Raw genomic sequence first — 11386 nt, 5'->3', positions numbered from 1 at the left:
TGCACTCATTCTTTGGATAAAAATTGTTACTGTTCTCATGCTTATCTCATTATCAACTTTATTAATGTATCTCCTAATCATGAAGAGTGTCTTGGCAATAGGAAAAATGAAGCAATGCAGGCAAAAAAATCATTTAATAACAGGAAAACGAAACGAGTTATACGAACTTGTGGATGCCATCAACTCACAACAGATCATCATAGAATGTCACTTCTGGTATTTATTCACAGATCTATAGTAGAGTCACGGCTTCTATAGTTTACAAGTATAACTATGACCTTAGAAATTCTCTTAAACTTCACCGTCATCGCTAGGAATATATAATATAAATAGTATCTTTTCTTTCGAAAGATCACTTATACATATTTGCATCTGTCTTTCAGCGTAATATAACTAAAGCAGAGTTCCGAATCTTAGCTCTTCCTTTTATACCATTATTTGCGTAGGCATAATTATCATAACGGGGTAACTTTTTGTATGTATACTTCGATTTTAATGTTCCACTTGCTACCGAGAATAAAATTAATGCCACAATAACTCATTAGTTTTAAGTTCTCATATTGTTGATTGACTGTACATTAAGCGTTTTTTCATGCATACAGTGAGGAAAAAGATAAGCACAACCCAAAGATTTGGTACAAACAAGTCAGGCCATTCCTGAAACCTCCTGAAGAAATGCAATGGAATAGTACACTCGAGACAAGACAATTACGAGTATATGTTAATCCGGAACATGCATTGGTCATGAAGAACTACACACCAAGTTTGGATGAAGGTCTTTATTATTGCCAAGGACTTGACGGCGAGGAAAACGAAAACAAGTTCAACTATTTGATTGACAGTAAGTTTCGTTTCAATGCTTTCAAACAACATACCTCCGATAAACTATCTTATCAGACATTTGTAACTTTCAGCAATAGCGAACGTCAGTGAAACAGAAGCAAATGTTGGCGACGCATTGAGTTGGAAAAACTATTATGATACATATTTAGATCCAATAAATAAGGTTCTAGATGAAAACTTGGGTATCAACGGCGATAATAGCACTGTAGCCCCAACTCATGATCTGAAAGCAATCACGGAGTGGGAACCGTGGGGGAGTTGTGTTGCCTGCGGGTCACCAGCAGGTCAGAGGCGGAGGAGAGGAAAGTGCCGGTTAAAAGCAACGAAAAGAGACCTATCACATCCAGTGTCAAAGGTAATAGTGTAGTATTCAATCTTCAATAATTAAGTTATAGGAAAGTAAAAAAAATATGAGAGTAAATAGAAAGTAAATTTTAAAAATCCCTCGAAGCACTGAAATAGACAAGACAGAACACTTAATTATATCTTTGAAAAATCTCAAAAAAATGATGAGCAAGGGTTGAGTTCCTAATCACCAACAACGGTAGTTAAAGTTTGCATCGAGTTAAGTCTATGCAGGGACATAGATAATCGATGCATAGGCTTCTGGGAATAATTAACTTGAGTGTAAGCATAGTAAGCGCTTCACTGAAAAGCCAAGTTGTAAATCCGTCGCCAAACTTTAGACATCTTTTTAATGGCATTACCCGCCACATAAAATGTTATGTATTACTGATTCTTACCAAGAAATATTCATCGAGCTTATTGAGATGGAATGCGCGCTTGATTAGATGAAACAGGAATGCATAATTTTTCTCATATCCAAAAATTACCCTGAAGGCCTTTTAGGCCGACAGACTAATGCAAACCGCATAATTAGCGTGATACTGATTAAAAAATAATTGGATCCGGCCACCCTATAAAATTGGTTCTCTTTCTTATACATCATTCCGGGAGAATATTAGGCTGATATTGCCAAGTCTTTCAATCCACCTAAACCTCCAATGAAGTCCACTAACATCAATTTATTAAAATCAAGCATAATATGTACCAGGTTTTCAAGGCTAAACAAAATCCCACGTTTAACTTTGGCAGCTTTCATACGAGCCCATGAGATTTTTACAAGTTTTATTTATACCATGGTTGACTGAAATATATTTATAGAGTATTATACAGAAAAACTATGTCACGAAATTTTAACCCAGGAGAGCTAATGCCACTAGGAACCGAAACTACCGATGATGTTTGCGTCGAAAACGCGCAATTTTTGAACCAAAGAAACTTCGAGCCAAGTGCTTCGATTGGCCGCGAGTTTGCCCTGTTGCCGGATGCTCTGGGCAACTCATGCTTTGCCTGTCGGAGATCGTGATGTATCCCAGGCATCCGGCAACAGAGCAAACTCGCGGCTAATCGAAGCACTTGGATCGAAGTTTCTATACTTCAATAATGGTGCGTTTTCACGTCAACATCACCAGTAATTTTGGTTCCTACTGACATCATCTATTCAGGGTTTAAACTTTGTGACGCAATTTTTACCCACCTGTATAATTGAAAGAGCAGCGCTAAAAAGAGTGGGTAAAAAGAAGTGATCTGAAACCCCTAAAAAGCTGACGGGACAACAGGGTGGTTTTCTATTATTTTTTATTGCCTAAATCGAAAGATTATTACTCCTGAAGTGCGTCTTTCATACTTTTAGATTTTTAATTGACGATATCTATTTTTCGCGATTAAATGAAAAGTGAAAATTTTCAAGCGCGCGAAAACGCGACGGCTAAGTATGAATGCTGGGAAAAGCCCGTTTGATATCATTCTGATTCCGGCTGCCGCCGTATGAGGCCACCTTGGTGCGAGGCTATGAGCGCCGCTACGATGAAGGCTGCTAGCAAGTAGCAGAGTACCCTGCTATCAGTTAGCGCTTGGCTTGAATAAGGATTATTCATACCCTTTCAAACGAAGGAAATTCTCCGACCATAGGCAATTTTAACAGGTGATTATTAAGAGATATTTCCCTGAGCGCTGGGCCTCATGCATGCTTTGGTAATCTCAGATGATGTAAAACTCCTGACTACTCGTATAGCATCTAGGTCCCTGTGACATCACGTCGAGTGGAATCGCATGGGCTCCAATCTGGCCTTTTTCAAATGAGGTTAAAATTGACCATTAACATTCGTCTAAAATGGGATTTCTAACACCAAATAATTTTTATATTATGAATACACTAATGGTGGGTGACGATTCGCAATCAATGCCTTTCGTTTTCTTTGATGAAGGAAACTACCCTACTTAGTCGGCTACATCATAAGGCACGATGAGGACAATCGTCGAAGTACAGGTGAACGGGAAAACGGGTAAGGGACAGTCCTGAATGAGTTACATAGGACAGGTCATAAAGGATGTAAAAGAGAATGCATGAAAAGGGAAGCAGATAGGAGAGAGGAATGCGTCAAACCAATCTTATGATTACCGGCTTGCGACGATGAGAAAATAATCGCTAAAACTGCAAAAGGGATAAGTGGGGAAAAATTAGAATGTGCAGTTTCATTGGCAGTAACTTTATTTAGGAGTTTTTCGGGACAGCACCCCGTACCTAGATGCCGAAAGGAGAGTCCTCGTTCACTCATGTGAGTTGATATGATTTCCCTTTAAGTATCCAGAAGGGCAGGATGTGGGCACCCTTTGTCTGGCCCTGTCCAGCAGATTCGGAGCGAAGTAATCAACAAAATCCGTTTTTTTGGAGAGGCATTTTCTACTACGAGTCGCCCAAGCGGTCTCCCCATCATTATTAAAGCATACTATCCTCTATTTCGCAGTTGTCGACCTAGGAGGTATATCCCATTGATGCAATGGTTCCTAGAACGACTTCACATAATCATTACAGTTTCATGCTGCCGTAATGAGGAAAAAGGCACTGGTATACAGATAAACAGAGTAAAGCAAATGATGGCGAAGAATTACTACCAATCGCTATCAGTGGACAATATTTGCCTCTATGAAATGAATAGCAACACAGAGCACGGTGAAATTCATGAATATTTTGTATAATAAGTGGAGTGGAAATATTGCAATGTATTATTTAACGAACTGAAATTTAGCGGAGAAAAGGGTATCAGTTAATGAAACAAAGTAGCACAGGGCAGATACCGCAGATAAACTTTAGGTTCTTCGATGGGGTACATCTCAGGGGGGCTGAGATTAGGAGCAAGGCGCAGTCTGTAGCGCCTGCGAAATATATCTTCATCACATACGAAGAATTTAGGAGGAATATAGAATTTGGAGGAATTGATTGATTCATACGACTTAGCAGAAATCATCGCTCCAGGAAGGTTATCTTCATGACTTATAATTAGTGTTATAAGTAGTAGTCCCGATGGAATGAACGGACTTGGTAAAATACCTACGCAATTTGGAAGCATACCAGCAAAGCACAACGCCAAACTTGCTCTGAAAATAAAGTCAAAGGCGACAAGGAACCCCTCCATATTTAGAATTATTTCGCGTGGGTTCCAACAGTGCTTATGTGCCTCCCCTACAAATTTACTAACTCATGTAAATGATTTAAGAGTTTTTTGGTCTCGTGGGTTTAGCCTCATACGTAATGATTGCTATATTAATGAAGCGACGCCCGAAGCTGAACGAAACATTTCCTAATCGTTCGCAGAACCGGATTGCAATCCGGTGAACGGCTCGAAGATATTTCGTAAGGAACTTCAGTAAGTTCAAAGTGCCCACGGACCCCAGAAAACCTAGCAATCCGATCGACTTTTTAAAAATAACCGGCAATTTCCGAGAATTAGTTAAGCATATCTAGTCTACGTCGGTTTTTAAAAAGATAAATGATGAATGAAAATGCGTATTTCTCCTCATGATATTTTTTCGATATCCTCAACGGGACATGATGTTAGCACCTTCACCTGTCTCTGGTTAAGTCTGCAAAGAATTGAGATGTAATAATTATGTAAATATTATTACTTAGATGAATATTTAAATACATTATTAATGAAGCCTAATACTAATTATAGATAATAAGGTATAGATGGCTTGAATATAGAGCATACGATTTATAAGTTATAACATTTGCCTGTTGCTTATAGTTTTTTTTTAGGATTAAGGTTTACATTTAATACAAGGTAGTTTGGGCTGTCAAAACTACTTCAGCGTCTCTTGTAGATTGCGCGTGGGTGCAACGGCACCCAATGCAGACACGCCTAAGCTCGCATCGGAGGGTAGAGATGGAACAGGAGTGAAAGAGAAAGAAGTGGGCGAAAATGCGGCTTGCAATATCGGAATCCTCAGGCGAGGATGGATGAGGTCACGGGGAATAGAGTCATAGTGATGACGTGACTGTCATGACGGAAAGTCACACCCATACAACACACTCTCCAGTATCGACTGTTCGCGATAAGGTTTCCATATAAGATAACCGAACTGAAAATATCATCTACAGTCATTTGCCATTCCATTGGAACAGCTGATATTGAGAAAGAAATTGTCCGTACAACGTAAACAGAAGTGGATTTTTCAATAGGAATACATTATCACTTGCGTTATGTATCTTATTCACATCGAATCCTACGTATTGCAGAAATATAGCTAGTGAATTTGCCACACAAAAATTCGCCCTTAACATTGACCTCGCTCGTGAAACTTCATTTCTCAGCCCATAAAACGGTCCTCACTGACATTAAAAGCTACTATACAAGAGTCTGCATTGTGCCGTTCAACCTAAAAAATAAACTATTTTTAAAATAATCAACGAATCTAATTGAAGGTAGAACCATTTCCAAACTTTTCTCAAGCCTTCTGTACCAAAAATATGTAGCTGAGTCAAAAAGGGAATCCTTATTAGAAAATAGTGTGAAATGTATTTTTTTCGAAAGTTGATTTCATTTTTTATTTGATGGCATAATGCACAACTCATTGCAATCGGTAGACGTCGAAGGTTAATGATTGCCGACTTGCACACCGTCTACATTAAATTCAAAGCTTTCACACACGTTATCTTTGAAAATCATCGACTTTCTACAGAAAAACACCAAGGGGCCGTTAAACTGAGGTCGTGCAATTAAGGAGGTTTGACTGAGAAATAAAATATAAGTCACAATCAAGACGTTTTCAAAATATGCTTTTTAAATTGCCATTCATCAACTAACGGCCACAATCAATAGATTATCCGCGCAACCTTTACTGGAAATTGAATTTCATAATCCGCATTTTGTACTGGTTCTTCACAACGGCATTTGTCTGGTATTTTGTTTTATAAACTTTTCTCGGGATTGCGCGCGGGTAAGATTTTGTAAGAGCGCCGACGTTTCGGGTACCGACTCGTTGCCCATTCTCACGGCTACGGCTGAAGTTGCCACACAAAAATTCGCCCATAAGATTGACTTCGCTCGTAAAACTTTATTTCCCAGACTATAAAACGGTCCTCACTGACATTAAAAGCTACTCTTCAAGAGTCTGCATTGAGCCGTTCAACCTAAAAAATAAACTATTTTTATTTTTTAAATAATCAACGAATCTAATTGAAGGTAGCACTACTTCCAAACTTTTCTCAAGCCTTCTGTACCTAAAATAGGTAGCTGAGTCAAAAAGAAAAATCCTTATTAGAAAATAGTGTGAAATGTATTTATTTCGAAAGTTGATTTCATTTTTTATTTAATAGCAAAGGTACAACTCATTACAATCGGTATACGGTATCAATGAAGACTTTTCAGGATCCCATTAGAGTGGTATTCCTAACGATCGTGTAAGTTTTCAGCTTGTTGGGAATTTATGCAAGGGTCAATGTCTATTTTGACCGGGCTATCTGTATACTATCCCGCAAACTGCTTCATATGGCGTGTGGCGGGGGTGTTTGGACACTAGCCGCTTACAGTAGCGGATACAGAAAAGCTCAAGTGGGGGGGCGCAAAAGATATTTTGAGCTACCTGTACTTTTATCATAATGAAAAATAATCAAGTTGCGTGCAAAATTTTAGATAGTTTTATTTAAACTGATTATATACACATACAAGACATATCTTATGTTACAAAAAAGTTACGATTGGGTTCTGCATTTTTCGGCAATGCGGGCAGCCCCGCAAGGGGGGGGGGGGGGTCTGCCCGCGTCCTGAGTCCTTCATATGTATCCGCCACTGGCCGCTGACAAAAAGTGAAAGAAGGGAGACAACTAAATCCCTAAGTATCATTTATTTAAGTTCGTTGATAATTGGGGTAAAAAATAATTCCTATACCTATCATTTTGACAAAATATGTCTCCTTTATAATCGTTTCTGTCGCGCCTGGAAATATACTTAAATTCTGAAGGCCTGTTTACACGATACATGAACACGTACGAGTTAATGTCTGTTTGCATGAATGATTTTTGTGGATCGTAACAGATCACGTACGAATGCATGAACCAAATTAGAACAGGTTCTATTTTCTGTGCATGCATTCGCACAAGGTGGGTGGTTACAAGGTGCATTTTGGCGATTATTCTCGCGTTCATACATTTAGAAACTAACCCGTACGTGTTAATGAACCGTGTGAACAGGCCTTGAGACATTTTCTCCGAGTCGCTCTGAAGGATATCTGCTACGAAGTGCTCAACCAATATATTTATGCAATTTTATTCAATACGCATATTTAATCACGCAATTTATGGCCACAAAGGGCGGAGGCACCAAACTGGTTCGGCGTCAAGTGAATTCTAGTGAAGTGCTTGTGGCAGACATCAAAACCAGCCCTAATGTAACGGAAGACGACGAGGCGAGTGGTGAAGGTGAAGAGCAACCGTTAGAAGGATTCACACTTCCGATGGCGGAAATGTTCCGTATGACTCCGATCCTGTCATGCAGATCGGAGAACATCCTCAGACTGGAAGGAATTCCATCCCAGATCACGGACCAACTCCGTCTCGTGCCAGATTTCATTCAAGTGGAGAAGTGCCGAGGAACGTGCACCAACAGAGGTATGATTTATTATTTCTCGAGCTATATGCCCCATATAGGTACTCATCATCGAAACATTTGATTGCAATTCGCAACCCTTACAAATAAAGAAAAAGCTTCTGCGCAAAGAACTGAATATTCGTTTTTTCTGTTAAAACATACTTTCGATAAAAGATTTAGTTCTTTCTCAGCGAATTACACTTATTAAAGATTTTATTCAAGCCGAGTAAGAATATCTCTGAGAACGATGGAAGAATTATCCATTGAAACGCCAGTCAAAATTCTTACTCGGCTTGAATCCTGATAATTGTCAATCAATATTGTTAACGTATTCTAATGACTGAATATTCAACAAACGAGCGGCGAAGTAAATAAACAGGTGGCAAAACAAAAAAAAATAAAAACAAAAAATGAAAACACGCTTTTGGAAACAAAAGCTAGAGAAAAAGAGCCACGAACACCGTGTTATTGTTGAGTACAATAGAAAAATGCCCAACTATTTTCCACGAAATAAGGCCCTCCTAATTAACAGGACCCAGCCGCTGCTCTGACGTCAGCCCTCAAAAGAAGTTTTAAGTGAACATTCAACAAAGTACACATTCGCCCTGGGAAATAATATTATAAAATTCACCTTTAATTAAAAGGACAATCCGATCATATCCTGCGTACGCTTAACGGCTAACGCTTAAATAGCATTGGGGAATGGGGAAATGGCCCGAAAAGCCTGCGTCCGTAAATCAGAACATATCAATTCTTGTTAAGGCTGAGTTAAAAAAATTCTCTGGCTAGTATGTATATCCACCGTAAAAATTGGATCAATGAGCGAAAAATTAAAATGTTCAAGCAATCAACGGAATCTGTGATGCAACGTAAATAATCTTTCTACAAAATATTTCTTTCCGCCAGCAATTTTTAATAATTAGGAAAATCTTTCTTATGATACTGATACATTTATGAGCATTCCTTGAGCACCCAATTGAGCAATTGCAAGGCAAAACAGGAACAACACGTACAAGGGCTAAAATTAAAATCGTACGTTGACCACATAAACAAATGCATGCATAAAATTGCGTCACTTTTGGTTCCCTTGAAGATGTGTAGAAAAAAAGGTGGACGCGTGTACTCTACCTGAATGAGGTAAGCAAAAAATATAAATCAGTAATTTCACAGTACTTCAGTACTTTCACAAATACACTATGGCTATACCGACTCAGTCTCAGAAAATCTGCTCCTCTCACCTTTAACGCTCTTCCAAGAATAACTAGGGAAGTCACTTTTACGATGTCACTCGCGAGAGAACTTGAACTGCGAAAATTACGCAGAAAAAAAGGCTAGTTCTACCACTAGTGACCAAGGAATTTTCGTAAGTTTTTCGCTACAGTTTTCGAAGACTTCTGATGAAATGTAAACAAGGGAGGACGCGAAGATCGCGCAGTAAACAAAAACTGAAGCCAACATATAAAGCCCAAACTCCGTATTTTAATAGAAAAAAAATAGAAACAGCAAATTAAATTCGAAATGAAAGAATAAAACTTTGTACGGTTCACTTGTGTATTTAAATGCTCACGACCCGGGTTTCGTATCGTAGTTTCATCTTCAGGTACGTTACGAAACCCGGGTCGTGAACATTTAAATGTACCTACAAGGGAACCTTACATGTTTTATTATTTTGTTTCCACCATGGAGAGGTTTCACAGAGTTAAGCCTGAAGTTATCAGCAATTTAAATTATTATAAATTGATTATCTCAAAATTCTGAGATTTATCCTTCTTCGTGAGAATTCGGTTTCATAGAAATGTAAATTAAAATATAAATAAACAACACGTAAACAAATGCTTTCGTTGCGGGTAGTCAGCAGACCCATTCCGTGATACCGGTTTCAACCTTGGCCCGATACGGGCTCTTGTTAATATTTCCTGATGGGATCTAACCTGACGGAGGAAGGAGCCGGCATACGTGGGTGCAACGAGAGCGCATGCGTGGTGACGTAGTGGCGCACTCATTCGGCCAATGATGAATGCATGCATGGTGCAGCGAGAGAGCACCCTCCCTCCCTCCCTCCCGCCACCTCCAGTTCGCAGGCGCCTTTTATTTTGCCGCCAAGCGCTCGGCCGCCCGCCCTTCCACTCGCCACCGCCAGGGCGCGCCACGGAGCCAGCCGGCGGGCGATCGGCGTCTGCCGAAGACCATCGTGTTTGGGCCTCACCCGTTTCCCGCCTTTTCTCGAACGGGCGGGCGGTCGGGACTCCGCGCCAAGGGAAAACGTGGAGAGACCCCAAACCACCCAAAACCCCGCCCCCCAAACCCACCGACCACAACAAAGACTTGCAAGAGGGCGCGAAATACAGTCGACCGTCGACCCTAGGCTCGTTGGGGACGAGAAACTTCTGCGGGAGAGGCATCATTAGCTTCCAACTGGCGATGGACGCAGTTCTTGGTGGTTTGGTCGATAAAGCAAGGCATTATTATTTGCCAACTTTTCGATCACTATTTAGTTCATCTCCCGTGATAAATTACGTATATTGTGAATTTTTTTTAGGGTAAATCGTTTTCTTTTTGGAAAATGTTATCGAACTGCAACTGATAATTTTCGCATTATTTTGTGAATTAGTATTTAATTTTCTAATATATGTGTGTGGCTAGGCTTTCAAGGGCTTTCCAATCAATTACGACGATGTTTATAAACAAAGAATACAAGACGCCTGTTCACGTGGGTACTGTTAAGAGTTGTCATCGGGTCGGAATGTTCCTTCTCCACAGGGGCGCAGCTAGGAATGAAGGCTAGGAGGGGTACAGGGCGCAACTAATACTTTGGGGTGTGTGGGTATTGCATACCCACCATGGTAAGTGGGAGTTGTGGGATCTAGCGATTTGATCGATGGATTTTTCTTCCTCATAGGAAAACCCACTAAAATCGCTGGCACATGGTTTCGCTAATAGTAGGCCCGGCCCGCCTTTGTGACGGTGCGGGATTCCTCGTCCCTTCCCTATCCACACCCAGGAGGCGTCGCGACGCGTCGGGCTCCTATCGCGGCGACGACTCCTTCCTTATTCCTTCCCGTCCTTCCCTTTCTGGGTGCAGAGGAAAAAAGCTCGCGCTTATAGTCCCTGCCCCAGGAGTGTAACCTTGCGAGCCCGCCCTGGAGTCTCGTTTCCACTGGGAGTTGTTGGGGTCCTCCTCCAGAAAATTTTAAGATTAATGGTTAAAATGGCAATTTCGGACATCACATTTCAATGACAATTCATTCGGAAGATCCCCTGAGGATGATCAGCAAGTCGCGGATCGAAACGTCGGGAGACATGGACGACATCAACCGGTGGAAAACCCGAGAAACTTTTCTGCAGTTAAAATGACAAGTTTTACCGCTTTATGAGAGATATTTGATTAATCCTAACACTATTCTATAAGTAATACTAATCCATTAAGTAAAATGGATTAAACTTAAAAAATTCTCTGAGCTCTGGGGGGGGGGGGGTTATCCCCCAAACCCCCCCTCGCTGCCCCACTGCTTCTCTATACATGGACCTTAACATGATTTAAGTATACACCGATACTATTGCAAGTAATTATGGTTTATTGAGACAAAACCCGAAAGATCTGATATCAGGAA

General features: G+C 40.4%; 1 protein-coding gene across 1 annotated transcript in view; it reads left to right on the top strand.

Moving 5' to 3' along the window:
* Positions 1-37: 37 nt before the first annotated feature.
* The window catches only part of LOC124163101, a 60408-nt gene continuing 49059 nt past the window's right edge, over positions 38-11386 (top strand). Inside the window, exons 1-4 of the mRNA XM_046539903.1 lie at positions 38-216; positions 603-841; positions 915-1198; positions 7498-7795. Coding sequence (XP_046395859.1) covers positions 38-216; positions 603-841; positions 915-1198; positions 7498-7795 — 1000 coding nt within the window. The remainder of the gene's footprint in view (positions 217-602; positions 842-914; positions 1199-7497; positions 7796-11386) is intronic.

The sequence above is a fragment of the Ischnura elegans genome, chromosome 7 (assembly GCF_921293095.1).
Source record: "Ischnura elegans chromosome 7, ioIscEleg1.1, whole genome shotgun sequence".
NCBI lineage: Eukaryota > Metazoa > Arthropoda > Insecta > Odonata > Coenagrionidae > Ischnura > Ischnura elegans.
Note: the sequence above shows the minus strand (reverse complement) of the source record. Positions and strands in the feature narration are given on the sequence as shown.